Below are 24,193 nucleotides of genomic sequence, written 5' to 3'. Positions count from 1 at the left end.
CTTCAAACTGTCTTTGTTCTGAAGTTTTCTCCTCTTCTAACCTTTCCTTTTTGTAGCAGAAGACAGTCAAACCAAGAATATCCAAATACATTGCTTTTTCCACATTTAGGCATACAGTGTTTTATTCTATGCCCCCTTTCCCTTCATTGATCACATCATCTTTTATTTTAGTCCTGCATTAAGTCTTCACAGAAAACGTTCAATGCTGACCCCAGTATGTCAGCATTACCCATTTCCCATTCACAATTCTAATATTTGAAATGTGTATTTTTCCCTCATGTGCATCCGTTGTCACCTAGAACTCCCACCCCCATCCAAACATTTCTTTCATCATAAATTTTTAACTACATGCACCTAATTACGAACAGAAGAATGTTTTATCTTACGTTCCTTTTGACATTCTGAATTAAACATTTATTTTCTTCTTTAAGTTCAGTACCAAGTTCTGAAACTCATTCCATGGTGTCAGTGAGCTCTTTTTCTCCACTTCATTCTTATTTTTTTGAATAAAGTAAAATTTCAAAAGTCATCCTGAAAGTCTTATGTTCACAAGTGTATTAATGCTCTCATGTCCTGTATTTTTTACCCCAAAGTAATACAATACTGTCCATAGTAAATATATAATGTTAAGTTGTCAATCTCGCCTTCATTCTTGCTTGATGGGTTCGGAGCCGATCCTCGGCTCCGACTCGGCACTTGCTAAGCTCGAGAGTCACTTTTACCAGCTCGAGGCAGCCCCATATCCCATGATGCAAGGCGGTAAGTACCCAGATCTCGTTTGCCGCTTCGCTGATGAGGTCCTCCTTTTACCAGCTCCTGGTAAGTGAATTTTTACATTACTTTTTTAGCCCCTTTCTTCAAAAAACCTTAAATTATTAGTTTTAATATAGTTTTAGTCCCTTTCTGACAAAAATTTTCCCTGTCTCCTTATAACTTTCAGTCAGACTTTCTCCCATCCCATCCCCCCCTTGTTAGGGTGTGTCTGTTATTGATACTTTTTGATATATTTAATTTAATTTCTTGGACTGGTGTTGTGTGTGTGTTTTATTCACCATGTCTAAGGAAAGGGTCTCAGGCTTTAAGAAGTGTGACTCGTGCTGTCAGAAGATGTCTCTGACAGACGGTCACACTTCTTGCCTTTACTGCCTGGGGCCTCTTCACCTGCGGGACTCCTGTGCTATATGTCATTCTTTTAGCCAGAGAGTCCTGCAGGAAAGAAGAAATAAATTGATTTTGAGGGGCCTTCTTAAGCCGGAGGGCTCTCCGGCTAAGTCGGCCCCATCTAAGACTTCTAAGTCTTCCAAGGCCCAGGCTTCTGTGTCCAAGCCTGTGGCCTCGGCTCCGACTCATTCTGAGTCGAGATCGGCTCCGGCTGGAGCCGATTCTGGGTTACCCAAAGCTTCGGCACCGATCGCTATCGGTGCCGATTCTGGTTCGACCACTTCGGTGTCGGCTCCGATCGGTTCCGACCACCATGTGGCCCAGGCATCGGTGTCAGCTCCGATCGGCTCCGACACCCTTACTTTTATGGCCGTATCGGCTCCGGCTGGAGCCGATGCATCGAAGCTACCTGTCGGTGCCGATAAGTTGTCGGCTCCGACAGTTTCTGTGGTTTCATCGGCTCCGATGGTTCCTTTGAGGAAGAGGTCTAGGTCCCCTTCCTTGGAGCCGATACTTTCGGCTTCGCCTCTTCTCTCGGAACGGAGCCATCGGAGCCGATCTTCAAGGTCATCCAGGCTTTCTGACCATGATTTAGAGAGAGTGGTCAGTAGATTACTAAAGTCACAGGCACTGGCCCAAATGCTACATAGTCCGTCTCAGCAGACGACTATTAGTCCACACCCCATTGCAGTTCCTCCTTCGACTCTACCCCAGAGTTTGGAGTTGGAGTCTTCGGGAATGGTTACTGCTACGGCTGAGGGACAGATAACCCCTTCTGCTCCTTCAGCCTCTACTCTTATCTCCTCTTCGAGACCTTCCTTAGAGGGATTCGGTGGCCGGGCTTCCTGGTCTCCTCCGAGGGGTGAGTGGCATCGGACCCTTGTCCGAGCCCGCTCTTCCCTTGGAGCCTCGGCCCAGGTGAGCTCGGCTCCGACATCTGCCTCGGAGCCTTCCTTTTCGGTGGGTCCTGGAGTTCCTAGTTCTTCGGAGCGGGTTCTCTCGGACCTCCCTGGGAGGAGCCTTGAGGTGATGAAGAGTGTGCTGGCCACTGATCTCAGCCAGCAGTCTGTTCCCTTAGCTCCTCCCTCTATAGTGCCTGTTGACATCTCTGCCACTTCTCTCGCTCCAGGACCCAGAGATCCTCCACCTCAGGTTTCCCCACTGGGAATATCCCCCTCTTCCGAGGATTCTCCTGATTTGTCGGGAGATCCTCCGCGGAAGAGGGACCTGTAAGAGGAAACACGTAGACTCCCCCGAGTCTATCACTTCAGATACTGACTTAGATGAGTCAGAGGGATCCCCAAGATCCCCCTCTGAGGATGTCTCCTTCTCAGACATCCTAGAACTCCTTAGACAGAGGGGAAATTGGCCCACCAATAATCCCTCTGAGGATGAGTCAGTATACCTGGAGGCGTTTGGATCTCGGCCCTCCACCTCCTGGGTGTCTCCGCCTTTCGACCCCCTTATGCAGGTTATTGCTCGAAAGGCGTGGGCTGCTCCTGACTCTGTAGAGCCAGTCCCTAGGAGGCCTTCTAAATTTATTACTGCCCGTCGGACAAGCAATTCCTCACAAAAGGTGTCCCCGCTGATGCCATGGTGGTGGCGGCTGCCACCAAGAAGGAACTTGCAGATCCTTCTGTACCTGTCCATCCTCCTAATAAGGACTCTAGGACCATGGATAGGTATGGTAAGCGGATGTTTTCTTCAGCGACCTTTGCTATGCGTTCGCTGAACTACCTATGTCACTTCACCAGACTCCAAAGGGATATCCTTAAGGAGCTAGGTGAAGTTGTGCAGGATCCTACAGCTGCAGGGGCTCAGGAAAAAATTGCTTCGCAGCTAGGAACCCTTAACTCCATTGCAAACTCCTCCATGCGGCTGATATCATATGCTGCTGATGGAGCGAGTAGGGCCGCAGGTACAGGTGTGGCTCTTAGACGCCAAGCCTGGATGCGGCTATGTAATTTTGCAGATCCCTTTAAGGCGTCCTTCACAAACTCTCCCTTTGATGGGTCAGCTTTGTTTGGCCCTCAAGTGAAGGAAACGTTGACCAGGTGTGAGCAGGACGGCAAAACTCTTTCTGCCGTAGGAGTCCGTTTTTCCACTCCTTCTAGACCTTACCCCAAAGGACAGAAGGGTGGCAAAATGTGGTTCCGCAAATCCCAAGGAGTCACGCCGGATTCACGTGGTCAGTTTACCCCTAGAGGCAGAGGGGGTAACAACAACAGACGCCGCTCTAGAGGCAGAGGGGGTCCACAAAACCAGGGAAACAGAGAGTCTCTCTCTGACAAGCCCTTTCAGCATCCCTGAGCTGTTGCCCGGCTGTCCCTCCTTGGAGGCAGTCGGGGGAAGACTATCGCTGTACCCAGAAGCCTGGCGTTCCGTCACTCAAGACAGATGGGTACAGCCGATCATATCCGAGGGTTGCAAAATTCCTTTCGAGGAAAGTCCTTTCAATCCCTCAAATTCCCTTCCAGATGTACCACCCGGTCTAAGTGAAATTGCAGAGTTAGAAGTCTTAAAACTACTGCAAAAAAGAGCCATTCAGCCAGTTACACCAGACCATTCAGAGCCCGGAATCTACTCAAGGTTCTTTTTGGTCCCCAAAAAGACGGGAGACTGGAGACCAATATTGGATCTCAGCAGACTCAACAAGTCTGTGAGGAAGACAAGATTCCGAATGGTCACTCTTCAATCAATTCTGCCCTTCTTACAGAAGGACAACTGGATGTGCTCAATAGATCTTCAGGATGCGTACTATCACATAAAAATTCACAGACGCTCCAGGAGATTTCTCCGCTTCGGCTGGGGTCCAGTCATTTCCAGTTCAGAGCCCTGCCCTTTGGTCTCACTACAGCCCCCAGAGTGTTCACCAAATGCATGGCAGTGGTCACGGCTCACCTGAGACGTCAAGGATTCCAGGTGTTTCCGTATCTCGACGACTGGCTCCTTTCAGCCACCACCAGGCATCAGCTTGTTCAAGCCAGGGATTACACAATAAATCTTTGTTCTCATTTGGGCATCTCGATCAACTTCAAAAGTCATCCTTATCGCCCTGCCAGTCTATTACTTTCATAGGCGCAAACTTAAACACTGTTCGGATGTCAGCTACCCTTACAGATCAAAGAGTTTCAGACATTTAAAGTCATGTCAGGATCATTCTAGCCAACAAGAAAGTACAGGCCAGAATGGTTCTAAAGGTATTAGGCCTCATGGCTGCGGCCATTACTCTTCCCCTGGCTCGCTTCTACATGCGCCTTCTTCAGTGGATGTTGTTCACTCAGTGGTCTTACCAACAACTTCCAATGCGTCACCAAATTCTGGTGAGACAGATTTGCAAAAATCATCTTGCTTGGTGGATCACTTCTTCCCAGATTCACCAAGGCAGACACTTTGTACCCCCATCCCCGGTAGCCACTGTCACCACGGATGCCTCCCTGATCGGGTGGGGGGGTCATTATCAGGGCAGGATGGTTCATGGGACGTGGCAACCGTTCGAGTACCACCTGCACATAAATGTCCTGGAGATGAGAGCAGTGCTTTTAACGTTGCAAGCCCTCAACGACTTTCTTCCCGTAGGGACAATTGCAGTCCACACAGACAACATGTCTGTAGTTTGGTATATCAACAAACAGGGCGGAGCCAAGTCCTACCCTTGTGTCGAGAAGCGCTCAGACTTTGGCAATGGGCGATCTCCTCTCATCGGTTTCTGGTAGCAACGCACATCCCTGGGAAAACCAACATTTTAGCGGACAGATTGAGCAGAGCTATTCTCATGCCTCACGAGTGGTCTCTCAAGCAATCTATAGTGGAAGAGATTTTTCTGGAATGGGGTCGCCCATGTTGCGATCTTTTTGCTACTCCCCAAAACAGTAAATGCCCAGACTTCTTCTCTCTCTTCCCTCTGCCAGGCCATCCCCCCAGAGACGCTCTGACCCAGGATTGGCCCCAGGGACTTCTTTATGCCTTTCCTCCATTTCCTCTGATCCCTCAAGTTATCCAGAAAGCAACCGTTTTGAGAGCCAAAATGATTCTCATTGCTCCTTATTGGCCTCGACAAATTTGGTTTCCGTCCCTCCATCGTCATCTTTTGGTGCAGCCGTGGCATCTGGACCCAGTGCCAGATCTTCTGATTCACCAATCCGGTCAGCTGCACCGGTCTATACCTTCTCTCAATTTCACAGCATGGTTGCTCCACTTCCTTCCTTAGCCAGGCTTCCTTTGATCTCTAACCCCGTTAGAGACATTCTAGTAGCTTCCTTAAAATCCTCTACCAGGAGGATTTATACAAGCAAATGGAAACGTTTCTCTTATTGGGCTAAAGCCAAGAATGTTGATCCCTTCACTGCTCCAGTTCAGGCAGTTTTGGATTTCTTAGCGGAGATTTTTCATGCAGGATCCTCTTCTTCCACAGTTAGAGTTCAATTGGCTGCTATCTCGAACTTTCATGTCGGGTTCGCAGATCACAATATTATGTCCCACAGGCTTTGTAGAGCCTTCTTAAAAGGAATTTTCCTCCTGAAACCTCCAGTCAGGAGTCTCCCCCCCCCCCCCCCCTCAATGGGATCTAAATTTAGTGCTGACATCCTTGATTCTTCCCCCCTTCGAGCCAGCTGTTTCATGCTCCCTGAAATTTCTTTCATGGAAAACCTTATTCCTAGTAGCTATTACATCTGCCAGGAGGGTGTCTGAACTTCATGCTCTATCGGTTCGACCCCCCTATTTGGTCTTTCACAAAGACAGAGTATCATTGAGAACTAATCCGACCTTTTTGCCTAAGGTCGCCTCAAAGACTAATTTGAATCAATCCATTGATCTCCTGTATTTTTTCCAAACTATTCAAACAGATGGCAACAAAAACTACATTATCTTGATGTCCATCGCCAACTCAGATATTATTTGGACAGAACTAAACAATTTAGGAAATCCAATCAACTCTTTGTTTCCTATGCTGATAACAAGAAAGGCCTTCCTGTCTCTAAAGTGACCTTATCTAGATGGCTTTCTTCTGTCATCTCTGAAATTTATCGGCTCAGGGAAAACAGCTGTACTCAAAACCTAAAGCACATTCAACTAGAAGCTTAGCTACTTCTACAGCCTTTCAAGCTAGACTTCCTTTAGACACTATTTGTGCAGCGCCCACTTGGGCCACTCCTCATACTTTTGTTTCCCATTACAAATTGGACTTGGCCTCCAGGGACAGAGCCAGTTTTGGCTCTACAGTCCTCAAGAGTCTGTTCCATTGAGCCACCCAGGATAGAGGTGCTAGGGACGCGGTCCCATCAAGCAAGAATGAAGGCGAGATTGACAACTTAACATTGAGAAGTTATGTACCTACCATAACGTTCCATGTTAGTTGTCTTCTCTCGCCTTCTTTCTTGTGACCCTCCCTCCTTCCCCCAGGCCTGGACAGACCTTTCTCTACAAGGAATTATTATGCTGATAACCATTCAGAGCTGGTCCTTCTTCCATCCTGCAGGTTTTTCTTCTTCCTTTGGGAAGTGTTTATGCTTGGTGCTGTTGCCCTTTGTCATCAAACGAGATCTGGGTACTTTACCGCCTTGCATCATGGGATATGGGGCTGCCTCGAGCTGGTAAAAGTGACTCTCGAGCTTAGCAAGTGCCGAGTCGGAGCCGAGGATCGGCTCCGAACCCATCAAGCAAGAAAGAAGGCGAGAGAAGACAACTAACATGGAACGTTATGGTAGGTACATAACTTCTCATTATATATATCTATCTATATATATATATATATATATATCTATCTATATATATATATATATATATATATATCTATCTATATATATATATATATATATTTTTTTTTTTTTTTTTTTACCACCAGCTTCTCTTCTGGTTTTGTTAATATTGCATAAATTCTTATCTTCTTCAAGCTTTGGTCACACCACCTCTTAACTTTGTTCGTCATTTTTGCATATGAGTTTCCTTACTACTCACAACAATGTCTTGTTGCAGGGTCTTACTTTTAAAATTCACTACTCCGCTGGCCAAGTACACATACCCCAAGCTGCTGTAAGCACCTTCCAGTAATCCAACTCCATTTCCCATTTCATCTTGCAGTACCTTCTCTGCTGTCTCTTTCAGCATGCAGTCCACCAACTTACTTCCTTATCAGCATTCAGCTTATCTTAATCCATCATCTTCATTAAACAGAAATTTGCAGACCACCTTCTTCCAGCTCTGTAACAATTTCCTGTTTTACAGAATTTGTTTGCAGTAATTCGGTATTCTGCATCACTCTCCACTCAGCTTGCTTGCTCTCTCCTTTCCTCTTCCATCGTGGAAAACTTTGACTTTGTCAGCAGCCCTGTCTCACACCTAATGACCAAAGGGTGGGAGAAGTTCCCCTGTGCCCTGGCCAAATTACCCCTAGTCAGTATGAATATGGCTTTGTGTCCCCCCCCCCCGAAAAGAGGTCATTGGCCTGGTGGGACTAACCTGGTTAACAACAGTGAAAATAAAAAAAATAAATTGGAATACAAAATAAGAGTTGAGAGAGTGTCCTCTCTTTCTAGGCATGCTTTCCCTCTCTCAAAATTGGTTCTTCTGGGCGGTTTGAATTTTATATCAGCTCCTGGCAAGCAGAACTATATAGCAGGTGATTTTATTTGGGGCTATGTCTTAGAAAAAGGATTTATGGGGAACTCAGTTGGGTTCCATCCCTGGCACTACATTTATCAGTCAAAAAGTTGGTAAAGATTACATTGCAAGCTGTGCTGTCTTTCGTACTCAAGGACACATTCCAACTGTATACAGTAAAAATAATGCAACTTCTAGACACAAAGTTAACCCATGTATCTTATTCTGCATTTCCTCTTACTTGTGTATTGTCTCATTCAATTCTAAAATTGTAAAATATGTGCACATTCTATGTAACTATGTTAATTTTAAGCTTCATAACTATGTAGGTGTGTTAATTTTAAGGTTTCTATTATTTATGTAAATTTGCATACTTCTGTATACTCCTAATATTTGCTTGTAATTTGATCTGTGGAGCTTTTCTCCCCGGACCTCCGCTGAAAATGGACATGCATCCAGTCAGACTTTCCCGGTCAGCAAATGTAAAATAAATAAAATAGCTTTGAATAAGGACATTTGCTTTGCATATCTGTTTGCAAAGATCACATAGGGCAGTTCCTCAGATTTACTTTGCAGATTACTCATTATTAGTTTATCTCTCTTGCATTTTGCCTCCCTGCTTTGTGTAGCATCTTTACCAACTGCTTAGCTGCAGTTTTACTTATCTGTGGACAGAGGGCAGTTATGTCTGCTCCTACCCAAACAATAACCTTATGCAGGCTTCTTTGGGGGCTTTTATGTATACCTTCCATTGTTTAATCAGCCTGAGTGCCTCAGCATATAGAAGTCAAATGTCCGTCTAGCCTTCCTCAGGATTTTCCTGGGGCAGTGCTAGACATCTTCTTGGACAGGATAGCACCTCGTCAGGATAATGTCATTCTCCTATTAAATGACATTCATTAGAAAGCTCAAAATAGTCTAGCTGTCTGTTGACCAGGTCACATTTTTGAAGCCAGTGGGTTAGTTGCCAGCATTCGTCTTCATGGTTCCTAAAGATAGGTTTCACAATAGGAAAATCCAGTGGTACCTCAAGAATCTGAGGAAGCAGAGCAGTCTGCCTCTGCAGCAGGAAATCTCTCTTGTATCAGCCATGAAGAGAGAATTTCTCTATTGGGCATCTGATGTCAAGGCCAACCCAAGGCTTCCCTTTTGTAATCCTAAAATATATACACTCACTGGCTACAGATTCCTTCTGTTATGCATGTCTTTTAATGGAAGAAGGGGCAAAGAAAATAGCATAGGAAAACTAGAAAGAAACACGAAAACTTGAAAGTAATGATGGCCATCTCTTATAACATCTATATTTTTAAGACTGTTCATTCTATGTACCTTGCAGATAGTGAGAGAGAACTCCACCTCTAAGAATACAATAACAAACCACCTTAGCAGGATATCATGCAATCTACATGAGTAGACATGCATGGCAAGGAAATGGGGCAAACTAAAGGTAGACTTTGTTTGCTAGGACAGCCACCAGTTGCAGAACCGCTCTACAGACTTCTTTGCTAATGGGCTTGAGTACAATGACTTTTCCATCCCTTGTTACCAGGGTCTTCCTTATGTCTTCCTTCATATTCCCCTCATTCCAAAGATGTTTCTAAAGACAGGTCAGATTGAAAGGCTGCTTCATAGCCAAGGCAAGCTTGGTTGTCCCAGATAGTACAAATAAGCAGCGAAGATATACTACCTGTTCCTTCCAGCTGTAACTTTCTGCTCCAACAGAAAGTGTTCCTGGTTCATCCAGCAGTCCCAACCTTGATGTTTAAGATGATTTCAGACTAGTACCTCAAAGGTATTTGTTATTTCTAGACATAGATCATATATTGCAGGATGCTAGGAGGCTTAGTACCAGCAGTCATACTTAGCTGAACTGAATTTTCTTTAGTAACATGTAAAAGACCCAGCCTCATTGTTTTGCAGCACCTGTCAGAACTGTTTAAGCATGGGTTGTCATACATATATGTTAAAGTTCATTTGTCAGCCATTGATGCCTGCCCACCTACAGATTCCCCTTATCTCCGCCATCAAAGCGATGTTTTTTTCAAGGGCAACATTCATCTAGGGACACCCAGGATACTCATTTGTGCTCCTCCCTGGAACTTGAATTTTAGCACTGAGAAGACAATCTCTTCCTCTTTGTGACCCTCCCAGCTCAACTGCAATGAAGATGTAATCATGGAAAACCTTTTGTTAGGGGCTGTAATTTATTTCCAGGAGAATTTCAGTTACAAGCCTTAACAGAGTGACTCTCGAGTGCAGTCTTTCTTTCTTGCTCAAGGTGGTCCCAGAAGTCACCTTGAATGAAGCACATGGTAAAATTACTGATGTGATGTTGTCCTATCTTGCCTTCATTCTTACTAGGTTGGTACAGATCCGATCCATCTCGGCCTTTATTTACAAGTGTGAGGCTGTCTGCCAGCTCGTGGCTAAAGTCCCTATTCTAGCATGCACTAGAACCATTCCCATATCTCGTTTAGCACTAAACCGATCGAGTGTTCGTCTTGTAGATCTGGCTAAGTATGTTCTTTTTGATTTACCTTTCCCTATAACTCTTAAGAGTTTTTTGTTGCAATAACTAGATTTTTAGCTTTTTATAGCTGAGTGGTTTCTTATTACTGGATACTTTCGAGTTGAGCTGTTTATTTTCTTACTTTGGCCATCGTTTATCTGCAAGGCCTTGTATCTCTTCCTGGCGTCTAATTTTTTGTACTTTAAAGAACTATTAATCAGCCCATTTTAGAGGGCTTTATCACTGGTGTTCCTGTTGTTTTTTTTCACTGTTTGTTCTTTAGTGTAGTATCATTGTACCGTTCTTTTAAGTTAGAGGACTAACCCCCCCCTGTGTGTTCTTTGTCAGATCCTGTTTAAGTTAGAGGGCTTAGTCTCATTTCCATGTGTGTGTTGTATTTTTCAGTAGCTCGACCTGTTTAAGTTAGAGGGTCCAGCAAATAAAAAAGAAGAAAAAGAACTCCCTTACTTTTGATTGTTGTTATTGTTCTTGACTATAATAATGTCAGGTAAGGAGTCTAGGCCAATGGAATTTAAAAAATGTGAAAAGTGTGTCAAAAAATGCCCCTTAGTGATAAACACCCTCTTGGTGTTTATTGTCTTGGGGCTGTCCATCTCCAGGAGTCGTGCTTTATCCGTCATTCGTTTAAACATAGAGCCCTCCTGGAGAGGAAGAACAAGCTGATACCAAAAGGTCTTCTCAAAATCCCCTTCTCAGAGGCATTGGAAGAAGACATGGGTTCACCTAAACCAGACAAGTCTCCTTCTGCTAAATCTGTCAAGTCAGAAAAATCTGTTAAAAGACCTTACCCGTCTACTTCTTTGGATCCGACATATAAAATACCCAGGTTGTCCTCTTCAGATCTGAAAACTACCTGATCAGACAAAGCCCCATCGGCCCTGACCTCTTCTTGCTCGATGCCATTGGAGTTCGAACTAAGGAGCCGGTCCCTGACCTTGGAGCTGGTATCTCCTATTTTAAGGTCTCCTATTCTTCAAGAAGCAAAATCCCCCACCCCCTCAACCCAGTCTTCCAGGCATCTTTCAGATGACAACATGGATTGGGTGGTACACAGATTACTACAGACACCAGCGCTAGCCAAATTACTGTTGGATCTGACCTCCAGGGCTTAGGATCCTGCGACATCCACCTCCTCAGCTCCATGTCATCCTTCATTCCAACCGCTGGCTTTGGAGTCAGAAGAACCAGAGTCGGTATTAGTGGAACTGTCAGATCCAAGACTTAGCTTGGGTTCCATGGATCCGACCATGGCTCGGACATTGTCAGCTCCATTGGAGCTGGGGGAATCTAGTAGCCGACACTCTCCAGTCGGGTCCAGGGGAGGTGAGTTGGATCAGACAGCTGTTGGATCAGACTGTGCCTCTCGGGGCCTCTGCTTTGATGAGTTCGGCTCCTACCTCTGCCTTGGGTCCATCATCCTTGGTTCCAGGGGGTCCTTCGGCTTCAGGGATATCCTCGGATCAGGGACGGGGAGCTTTTGAGGTCATGAGGAGGGTGCTATCTCCACAGACAGGTCTGCAGTTCTGTCCAGATATTCCTCCCTTCAGAGCACCAGTGCCTGCCTCTTTACCTCCGCATCCACAGGGACGCAGAGACCCTAGGCCTCAGGATGCCCCACAGGGCACCACTCACTCTTTCGAAACCTCCCCAGAATACCCTTCTGAGGAGGTCCCTTGGAAGAGACTGTGCAAGAGGAAGCACATAGACTCCCCAGAAGAGTTTGTCACTTCTGATACAGACCTCGATGATGCTGAGGGGTCCCTATGGTCACATCCTGATGATGTCTTTGGAGAAATCCTGGAAATACTTAGGTGGCTGGAAGTCCTGCAACCCTTTGGCGGAGTCCATATACCAGAAGGCCTTTGGATCTCACCCTTTCACCTCTTGGGTGTCACCACCTTTCGACGGACTTCTAAACCTGGTTTCTTGAAAGGTGTGGAAGTCCCCAGATTCAGTGGAACCTATTCCTAGGAGACCAAACAAGGTTATTACATCTCCGTCTGACAAACCTTTCTTAACTAAAGTCCCAGTTGACGCAATGGTCATGGAGGTGGCCACTAAGAAGGAACTCCCAGAGACATCATCTTCTGTCCATCCCCCAAACATGGAGTCCAGGACTATGGACAGGTATGGAAAGTGCATCTTTTCCTTAGCGGCCTTTTCTCTCAGCTCACTGAATTATCTTACCCATCTTATGAGACTGCAGAGGGATTTCCTGAAAGAGCTAGGAGATGCCCTCCAAGGTTCAGTAGCTGAAGGTGTTACTGACAATATATCCTCTCAGCTCACTACCTTAAATTCAGTAGTTAACACAGCCATGAGGCTGATATTATATGCAGCTGATCGAGCGAGTAGAGCAGCGGGTTCTGGAATTTCCCTAAGGGAGGCATTCTTGGATGTGCTTATGTGACTTCGCGGAACCCTTTAAGCCCTGTGTTGTAAGGGCCCCATTTGACGGCTCATCTTTGTTCGGGCCTAAGGTAAAGGCACACTGACCAGGTGTGAATAGGAGGGAAAGACTCTGTCTGCCGTAGGAGTCAGTTTTTCCATGCCTACTAGACCTTACCGAAGGTCAGAGAGGTAGTGGGTAAAATGTGGTTCCAAAAAGCACAGAAATCTTTTCAGGATACATGAGGTGAATCTTCCCCCAGAGGCAGAGGGGGAAGCAATAATGGAAGACGCTGACCACGGGGCAGAGGGTGTCCGCAAAATCAGGGCGATAGAGAATCTTTCTTTGGTAGGCCCTTTCAGCACTCCTTTGAGGAGGCCCGATTGTCCAGCTCTGGAGGCAGTCGGGGTCATTTATCCTTGTACCCAGAAGCCTGGTGACAAATAAAAGATAAATGGGTACAAAAGATCATATGCAGAGGTTGCACATCCTATTCTCCCTTCTCCCCCCAAAGACAAAAAAACTTCCAGATGTTCCGCTCAGTTAGAAGGAACAGGCAACTCTAGAAATTCAAAAGTTCCTAGACAAAAGAGTCATCCAAAAGGTCCCCGCAGACCAGGTAGGATTCGGAATTTATTCAAGATTCTTTTTAGTTCCAAAGAAAATAGGGGGCTTGAGACCAATTCTAGATCTCAGCTTTCTAAGCAAATCAGTAAAGAAGAGCAAGTTCCGGATGCTGACACTGCTGTTTATACTCCCATTTTTGGGAAAAGACAATTGGATGTGCTCGATACATCTCTATCAGTTTTGAGCTCTGCCTTTTGGTCTCACTACAGCCTCCACAGTGTTCACCAAATGTATGGCAGTAGTAGCGGCACCTTGAGACGACTAGGATTCTGGGCATTTCCATACTTAGATGACTGGCTCTTAACCTCCATGACCAGGCATCCACTAATCAAAGCCAGAAATACAACCTTGTAATTCTGCTCCCGCCTAGGCATTATGATAAAGTACGAAAAATCCTCCTTAGAGCCTTCTCAGCATGTGGTATTTATAGGGGCAGAATTAGACTCAACATGAATAGTGGCGAGACTTCCACTGGAAAGGATACAATCCCCAAGGTACCAGGTGATATATCTTTTAAAAAGGAAGAAAGCTCAAGCGAAGATGGTCCTCAAAGCTCTAGGGATCATGGCAGCAGCAATAATTTTGGTTCCCCTAGCACATCTGCATATGAGGATTCTTCAGTGGTTGCTGTCCACTCAGTGGTCAGTGCAAGAACTGCCAACGTCCTACAAAATAATCATAACAGAAACTTGCAAGAAAGATTTTTGATGGTGGCTTCACTCCTCTCAAGTAACTCTAGGTCGATCATTTGTTTTCCCCCAACCTGTAGCCACGGTGACTACGGACACCTCTCAGGGTGGGGGGAGGCATTATCTGGGAAAGACTGTCCAAGGCATCTAGCAGGATCACGAGGCCCACTTGCACATTAGTGTCCTAGAGATGAGAGTGGTGCTTTTAGTGTTGTAAGTACTGCAGGACTGTTTTCCCCTGGGAACCATTGCAATCCAGATAGACATGTCAGTTTTATGGTATATAAACAAACAAGGAGAAAACAGATCTTACCCCCTTTGTCGAGAGGCCCCGAGATTATGGCAGTGGGCAACCTCTTCCCGACATTTTCAGATAGCAACGCACATCCTGGGGAAATCCAGCGTGATAGTGGACAGGCTTAGCACAGCAATTTTGATGCCTCACGAGTGGTCTCTGAAACAGGAAGTAGCGGAAAAAAATTTCCAAAAATGGGGCCAGCCTTGCCTGTGACCTCTTTGCAACATCTGTGAATGCCAAATGCGCCAGCTACTTTGCCCTCACCCCCCCTCCGAGGGAGTCATCAAGAGATGCAGTTATTCATGACTGGCCCCCGAGCTTCCCCTATGTTTTTCCTCCTTTTCCACTAATTCCCAAAGTCCTTCAGAAAGCCAGTTCTTTGGGAAGGGACTTAGATACTCATCGCTCCATACTGGCCTCTACAAATCTGGATCCCCTTCCTGTGGCCTCATCTTCGGGAAGAGCCCTGGATTCTGGACCCAGTTCCAGACGACCTGACTCATGCGTCATGGACGCTTCACTCATCCCTTCATACCCTCAAACTGACAGCATGGCTCCTCCAATTCCAATGATAGCCTGGTTTCCCACCCTCTCCCTCTCGAGTTAAGCACATCCTTATCTCTTCCCATAAGGCATCAATAAGGAAGATTTTTAAGAGCAAATGGAAAAGATTCTGCCTGTGGTCTAACAATAGCCATGTCAATCCTTTTTCTGCTCCTGTTAGTTTCATTCTGGACTTCCTGGCAAAACTTGTTAACGATGGTGCAGCTGCAGCCACTGTTGGGGTTCAGTTAGCAGTGATCTTCAATTTTCATGTGGTAGACTCTGGCTTCAACATAATGTCTCTAAACTATGCAAGGCCTTCCTCAAAGGTACTGTGTTATTAAGACTGCCTATCAGAGACCCTCCAGCACTGTGGGACCTAAATATTGTTCTATCGCACATAGTTTTTCCTCCCTTTGAACCAGCATCATCTTGCAAATTTAAATTTTTGACTTGGGGAAACTATTTTCTTGATAGCAATCACATCTGCTAGAAGGGTGTCAGAGTTGCAAGCATTGTCCATAAACTCCCCATATTTCCTTTTCCATAAAGACAAGGTGTCTTTGCGGAAAAAAAACTCCTTTTTACCTAAGGTGGTTTCAGAGCAAATTTAAACCAAAGTACAGAATTACCAGTTTTCTTCCCAAATTTTGAAAACAAAGTAGAGTACATGTTACATCAGCTTGACATACATAGACAGTTATGTTTTTACCTACATAAGACTGCAGAATTCCAAAAATTTGATCAATTATTTATTTCTTTTTCAGATTCCAAGAAAGGATCCCGTGTGTCTAAAGTTACACTTTCCAAATGGCTATCAGACTATATAACTTTTATTTACAAGTCTCAAAGTAAAGAACTTCCAAAAAAAGTTAAGGCCCATCCTACAAGAGCCATTGCAACTTCTTCAGCCTTTCTGGCTAAACTACCAATTGACACAATTTGTGCTGCAGAAACATGGGCTAAACCACATACCTTTATCATTCATTACAAAGTTGATTTGGCCTCCAGGAATAGAGCCTCTTTTGGATCCATAGTTCTGATGAATATTCTCCCATGAGCCACCCAGGATTCAATGTGCTAGGGATGCTGTCCCAACCTAATAATAATGAAGGTGAGATAGGACAACATCACATAAAGAAGGTCTGTACTCACCATAACATTCCATGTGTGTTGTCCATCTTTGCCTTCATTCTTACATCCCTCCCTCCTTCCCTCTTCCCTTCTCTTATTCCTAGAAAACCGGGTCTACACAAATTGGACTATCTTGAGCTCTATCCTTCAGCCGCCTCTGAGTCCTTCCATGAAGTACATATAATGTTACATTTAGGGCAGACAAAATCTGAGGATGGTTCTAGTGCATGCTGGGATGGGAACTTTAGCCATGAGCTGGCAGAGAGCCTTGAGCTTGTAAATAAAGGCCGAGACAGATCCGAGGATCCGATCCAAACTAACCTAGTAAGAATGAAGGAGAAAGATGGACAACACACATGGAACATTATGGTGAGTACATAACTTCTTTTTTCTGTCCTACCTTTCAGAATAAAGAGAAGAGGCTATCACAAGTCTGCACAGATGTTACACTGATGAAATATAAGGATTTCAGTTGTATATACCAGCAGTCTGTCTCCTTCATATCAAAAAAATGATGCAGTCCAGTATTCATACAATCTTTTTCTAAGTGTATGGAAAATCACATCATCCGTTGTTATGACTACTGTGAGAAAGCTTTGTAGGTTCAGATCAAAACTTTCTTTGCCAGAATATCTCCCTTTTAGAATGCATCTGTCCATACCATATGTGCATTTGTGAGGCACCCACTGCTATTTACACATTCCCCAAACTCTACAAACTGGTCATCCAGTCTAAGAAAATGCTAATTAGCAAAGGCATGCTGTACTCTACCTCCCAAGTCTGGGTCTACACCCTTTCCACTTGATTTTGTTCTCTTCTTTAGTTAAGAAATTTAATAGGGGCCTATATGACAAACATTGTACACAGCAATAGTAATCTGTATGACAAACATTGTACACAATAATAGCAATCTGTATGATGAACATTGTACACAGTAATAGTCCATATGATGAAAGTTGTACACATTAATAATCCATATGATGAACATTGTACACAGTAATAGCAGTCCGTATGATGAATGTTGTACACAGTAATAGCAGTCCGTATAATGAACATTGTACACAGTAATAGCAATCCGTATGATGAATGTTGTACGCAGTAATAGCTATCCGTATGATGAACATTGTACACAGTAATAGCAGTCCATATAATGAACATTGTGCACAGTAATAGCAATCCATATGATGAACATTGTACACAGTAATAGCAATCTGTATGATGAACATTGTACACAGTAGTAAGAGTTTGTATGAACATTGTACACAGTAATAACAGTCCGTATGATGAACATTGTACACAGTAATAGCAATCCGTATGATGAACATTGTACACAGTAATAGCAATCCATATGATGAACATTGTACACAGTAATAGCGATCCGTATGATGAACGTTGTACACAGTAATAGCAATCTGTATGATGAACATTGTACACAGTAATAGCAATCTGCATGATGAACATTGTACACAGTAATAGCAGTTTGTATGATGAACATTGTGCACAGTAATAGCAATCCGTATGATCAACATTGTACACAGTAATAGCAATCTGTATGCTGAACGTTGTATACAGTAGTAACAATCCGTATGAACATTGTACACAGTAATAATCCGTACGATGAACATTGTACACAGTAATCATAATCCATTATGATGGACATTGTGCACAGTAATAGCAATCCATATGATGAACCTTGTACACAGTAATAGCAATCCATATGATGAACGTTGTACACAGTAATTGCAATCCATATGATGAACATTGTACACAGTAATAGCAATCCATATGATGATCGTTTTACACAGTAATAGCAATCCGTATGATGAACATTGTACACAGTTATAGTTCGTATGATGAACATTGTACACAGTAATAGCAATTTGTATGATGAACATTGTACACAGTAATAGCAATCCGTATGATGAACATTGTACACAGTAATAGCAATCCGTATGATGAACATTGTACACAGTAATAACAATCCGTATGATGAACATTGTACACAGTAATAACAATCCGTATGATGAACATTGTACACAGTAATAATCCGTATGATGAACACTGTACACAGTAATAGCAATCTGTATGATGAATGTTGTACACAGTAATAGTAATTTGTATGATGAACATTGTACACAGTAGTAATCCGTATGATGAACATTGTACATAGTAATAACAACCCGTATGATGAACATTGTACACAGTAATAGCAATCCGTGTGATGAATGTACACAGTAATAGCAATGTGTGAACATTATACACAGTTATAGCAATCCGTATGATGAATGTTGTACACAGTAATAGTAATTTGTATGATGAACATTGTACACAGTAATAATCCGTATGATGAACATTGTACACAGTAATAGCAATCCAAATGATGAACATTGTACACAGTAATAGCAATCTGTATGATGAACATTGTACACAGTAATAACAATCCGTATGAACATTGTACACAGTAATAGCAATCCGTATGATGAACATTGTACACAGTAATAGCAATCCATATGATGAACATTGTACACAGTAATAGCGATCCGTATGATGAACGTTGTACACAGTAATAGCAATCTGTATGATGAACATTGTACACAGTAATAGCAATCTGCATGATGAACATTGTACACAGTAATAGCAGTTTGTATGATGAACATTGTGCACAGTAATAGCAATCCGTATGATCAACATTGTACACAGTAATAGCAATCTGTATGCTGAACGTTGTATACAGTAGTAACAATCCGTATGAACATTGTACACAGTAATAATCCGTACGATGAACATTGTACACAGTAATCGCAATCCGTATGATGGACATTGTGCACAGTAATAGCAATCCATATGATGAACCTTGTACACAGTAATAGCAATCCATATGATGAACGTTGTACACAGTAATTGCAATCCATATGATGAACATTGTACACAGTAATAGCAATCCATATGATGATCGTTTTACACAGTAATAGCAATCCGTATGATGAACATTGTACACAGTTATAGTTCGTATGATGAACATTGTACACAGTAATAGCAATTTGTATGATGAACATTGTACACAGTAATAGCAATCCGTATGATGAACATTGTACACAGTAATAGCAATCCGTATGATGAACAGTGTACACAGTAATAACAATCCGTATGATGAACATTGTACACAGTAATAACAATCCGTATGATGAACATTGTACACAGTAATAATCCGTATGATGAACACTGTACACAGTAATAGCAATCTGTATGATGAATGTTATACACAGTAATAGTAATTTGTATGATGAACATTGTACACAGTAGTAATCCGTATGATGAACATTGTACATAGTAATAACAACCCGTATGATGAACATTGTACACAGTAATAGCAATCCGTGTGATGAATGTACACAGTAATAGCAATATGTGAACATTATACACAGTAATAGCAATCCGTATGATGAATGTTGTGCACAGTAATAGTAATTTGTATGATGAACATTGTACACAGTAATAATCCGTATGATGAACATTGTACACAGTAATAGCAATCCAAATGATGAACATTGTACACAGTAATAGCAATCTGTATGATGAACATTGTACACAGTAATAACAATCCGTATGAACATTGTACACAGTAATAGCAATCCATATGATGAACATTGTACGCAGTAATAATCCATATGATGAACATTGTACACAGTAATAATCTGTATGATGAACATTGTACACAGTAATAGCAATCCGTATGATGAACGTTGTACACAGCAGTAGCAGTCCATATGATGAACATTGTACACAGTAATAGCAATCCGTATAATGAACATTGTACACAGTAATAGCAGGCCATTTGATGAACATTGTATACAGTTGCAAAATAATACTTCCCATAATCATAGATATTTGAGTAATATGATCTTTGTTGCAGTAAGAGCTTCTACCCACCCTGTTCCCCTGTTTCTTGCCCCTTTTTACCTGCTTAGTAGTTGACAGAGGTATAGCATTGTCTATGTGTATTTGCTGCATATTCTTTGTGCATGTTATTGGAAGCTAGTATTTTGTTGTTAACTTCTATATTGATTGGCTTTCCTTGTGAGGGTAAGTAATTAATAATATGGCAAACATGGTTGCCTCTTGCTCCACAAAGAACACAAGATGAAGTGAGCTGTTCTTGTTATGGTGCGGCATCCTGCTGACTTTCTTGATGGGGACAGGAGACTGTCCACTGTGAGGGCATACAGTTGCTCTTGAAGTCATTTCAGAAGAACTGGTGTCTGCCTGCATCTAATTTTATGTTTAAGGCAGTCCATTGTAACTGTTCTGTTATTCAGACATTTTTGGTTATGGTGTGTAACCCTGCATAACTGTAATTTTTTATACTTTTCCCAGTGTATATTGTGACTGTTTGTGTTTCTGTCCTCTCTCCTTTAGCTTAAAAGATTTAGAAGATAACATTTTTCACTAACGGGGTTTCCAGAATGTTTTCCTCCGTCTCTGTTCATGGCCAAGTGCTGTTTGAGATGAATCATGTGGCCACAGAATTGATAACTGGTTTGGATGCACTCTTCATGGAACTTAGATGGTTGAATTAAAAATCAGCCCAGAATTTACACTGCCTTCAACCTGTGTTGGAATCTTAGAAGGAAACTTCCACAACATTTGTTCTGCATTATCTAATTATAACTGGTGTTTAACTTTGGAAGCTTGTGTTAGATAAAGGGGGGAATACTGCAAAAACAGTTGTTAATCTTTTATTTCAAAATACGTGGTGACACAGTCGTGTAGAAGTTAGCATTGTTGCCTCACAGCAAGAGGTTCTTCGGTTCGATTCTCAACTGGGGTGCCTTCTGTGTGCAGCCTTCATGTCCCGTCTGTGTTCACATGGTTTTCCTCCAGGTGCTCCAGTTTCCTTCCACATTCCAGAGACATGTAGCTGGTGGACTGGGCACTCTAAATTGCCCCTAGGTGTGTGTGTGTGTGTGTGTGTGTGTGTGTAGTACGGATAAACTACCTTGGCAGGGCTAGCCAGCCCATGGTGTAAACCTTTGCTGTATATGATTGTAACTGTTGAAGTAATACGCTGACCCCATGTGCACAAATAGGAAAAGGGGTTGACAGTGGATGGATGTATTTTACTGTCCCACGTCTTTCTTCTGATACGAGTCACTGGCACTTAAGCAGTACTTATTGTCCTGCTGTTAAAGGGCAGGCTGGCATATTGGAAATGTCTGTCCTATGTATGGCTCCACAGTTGAAACACCACAGCTTTAATGATTCTTTGTTCTGTTGTAGAGTTTTAAGCAGTTGTATTGAACACTCCAGCACTTTGCCTTAGCTTGTTTGTAGGACTGCGCTTTGTGTTGTCATTTATTTATTCTATTTTGCTTTTACTTCTCACTGCCAATTCTGTTACCTGTGTAAATGAGTTAGGGATTTACTAGTTTTATTTCCATGAAGACTAGAAGCATTGCCATGGTACCATCTTGTGACAATGCCATTGAGCACAGAACCAGTGTAAGCATATGGCACAGGAGCCTGGGCACTGTCACCAAAGTGGTATAATCCGAACGCCGTCAGGAAGACTTTGTAAGTCGTGGTACTGATGCTTTGTAAATCTTCAAACACAAGTACCATGCTATATTAGGATGTATATAATACTACCAGGCATTAATTACCATTTTGTTTTTCTGGTTTCCTCCTCTGGTTATCATTCTATCTGGATTGCCTGATGTTTGTCACACTTTCATGTAACTATATTACAAAATAAACTTCCTTTATAGACTGTTCCATTAGCACTACTGGCATGTCCTTTTGATGACCTGCCAGCATATTGAATAGCACATTCCATTTTCCAGCAGTGCCAGATGTTGTATCACATCTCTGTCTTTATTTGATCTCTCTTGTGACTCCAAGTCCCTTGTACATAACTGTATAGTTGCAGGATTTGGTAGCCTGCCTATCTGCTTCTATTTGTGTTTGTCCCACTGAATGCCTGAAAGATGCACATTACATAAAAACACCATTATGTAACTATATAATTTAATAATGTCTTGGTGTGCTGCACCATTCTGGGCACAGCATTGGTTGGAACTGACAAAGTGCCTTGCTTTGTTTCACCTCTCTGGTAACACATTTAATTTGCACAGTGCATTACTAGTTACACTATAGTTATTGGGTGAGAGCAGTGAATTCTGTCTGATTGCATTTTTATGATGCTTGTTTTACATCATTTTTAGTTGTGATGCTAAGAAGACAGCCTTTCTGCCAGTTTGCCTGTAGTTTCACTCAGAATGAGTAACACTATATTGGCATCATCATTATTCAATGTACTCAACAAAAGTCTTCTGTTCACACAGAATCACATTCTAGGCCTTTCATACCCAGCGTGGGTAACCTGCAGCTTTTATAATGCACAGCTAATTGCTTTTAATTTATAGGAATTTGTGTGGATAGTTTGAATTTTTTTTATGTTGTTTTGCACACTGGCCTTAAGGTGGTGCTAATGCTCAAAGATGAACATACACAGTCCTGAAGGCATAGTGTTCCCACTTACAAGCAAACCATAATATTATGCAGCATCTGTTAGCACCTTGTAATCCGCCAGGGTCTAACATCACAGATGCAAAGTGTACATAGTTTGTTCTTGTTATATCCCAGGTAACGAATCCGATATCCTCCCCCATAAAAATCTATCCATATACCTGAAACTGACATTAAGTCATAGTGAATGTTTTCTCCTCTTTATCATTGTGGGCAATTACTTCACTGCTGTCATTTTTATTAAATGTTAGTTGCTTGGCAATAATTTCTGAAATTATCACAGAAGTAATTTATGCAGTAACGGTTATGTTGTTATATGCCACTTTGTAGGTTTTACTTGGTTAAGATTCAGTTATAATTTCTGAGGAAGTGTATCTGATATCTCTTTGTCCATGGATCACTAAGTTGTGGTCACCTGACTTGGACACATTATTGCATCTGTAACGTCATAGCATGATGCTTAACCGTAATACCATGTCTGTCTTGTCCCTTCCTCAGCATCATGGAAGCTGTCTGAGATTGATCAGGGTCCTATTCCCAGTCATTTCCTTTGTTTTCATACTGTAGGTGCAGACTTTGCTAATAATGTTTCCTTCATTTTTACACTGTAGGTTTACACGTCTGCCTTTTGTTTTCCTGACTGAATACCAGTTTGCCTCATTTGTCTGTGGTACATTTCCTTCAGTATAGTCAAAGCTGCACTGGTGTGTACATGTGTGAGCTCCATGCATTTGTCTGTGCTTAGGGATGTAAATATAAATACAGCTACATAGCAAAGCCTGGGAGTGCAGACAACCTGGTGAGCAACTCCAGTTCCATGAAGCAGGTGTCTGAGTAAGCTTTATCCACACGGTTATGCCATCTGCAAGTGTAAGTGAAGGCAATTGTGTAGTTTTAGTACTCTGAGAATGAGGAGACCTTGCCAACTGACTGCTTCACAGAATGCAGAGGGGCAGCATCATTTTGGCAAAGTCATGAATGCAGTTATACTGTACATCAACCGTATTGGGGTCCAAGAGCACAAGCTTGTCTATGTGATGGGGTTTGTTTGTATTTTCAGAATTCAGATAAGTACTCAGTTATGAGTAAACATCAGCATTTTGCTTTTAATATATCATGCAATTACAGTGTACCAAATATAGCAAAGAGGGGTTAGCATTAATTGTAAGTGCCTGCTTCCATAGTGAAAGTCTGTATTTAAATGCATAAAAATAAATATATTTAATGAATTTAAAGTGTAAGAATATTTTAAGATTGAAATTTGAAATGATTTTACTTTGTATAGTTAGCATGAAGTGCATCTACAAGGTGTATATGGCTTGATCTATGCCATGTCTTGCTGCATTGGAGCAGATACGTAATAAATTTAATTACCACACCAAACTGCCTGGCATCATTTTCTGCTTGTGTCATTAATAGTACATTATACTAGCTACACTAATGTATACCATACACCTTATCATCTTTGAGCAAGACATCTGGACAAAGCCATAAATAATGGGGGAGGGGCAAAGCCCCAAAAATAGGGTCAGTTTTTAAATATTGCTCTTACAAACTTAGAAAATTGTTAGAATAACAGGTTAAGAATTAGCATGAATTTTCTGAAGGGTATGAAGCATAAAACTCAGATGTATGTCATTATATTCTGACTTGAATCCTCTGTGATGTGGTAATGATTTGTTAGACAACCACAATTT

General features: G+C 42.5%; 1 protein-coding gene across 1 annotated transcript in view; it reads left to right on the top strand.

Annotated features, from left to right (window-relative positions):
* Positions 1 to 23,879, top strand: part of CC2D1A (coiled-coil and C2 domain containing 1A) — a 3,016,164-nt gene extending 2,992,285 nt beyond the window's left edge. Inside the window, exon 30 of the mRNA XM_044057686.1 lies at positions 20,388 to 23,879. Within this exon, the coding sequence (XP_043913621.1) occupies positions 20,388 to 20,408 (21 nt within the window). The 3' untranslated portion in view covers positions 20,409 to 23,879. The remainder of the gene's footprint in view (positions 1 to 20,387) is intronic.
* Positions 23,880 to 24,193: the final 314 nt, after the last annotated feature.

The sequence above is a fragment of the Protopterus annectens genome, chromosome 15.part0 (assembly GCF_019279795.1).
Source record: "Protopterus annectens isolate FY-2018-M chromosome 15.part0, PAN1.0, whole genome shotgun sequence".
Lineage (NCBI taxonomy): Eukaryota > Metazoa > Chordata > Ceratodontiformes > Protopteridae > Protopterus > Protopterus annectens.
This window is presented reverse-complemented; position numbering and strand designations above follow the sequence as displayed.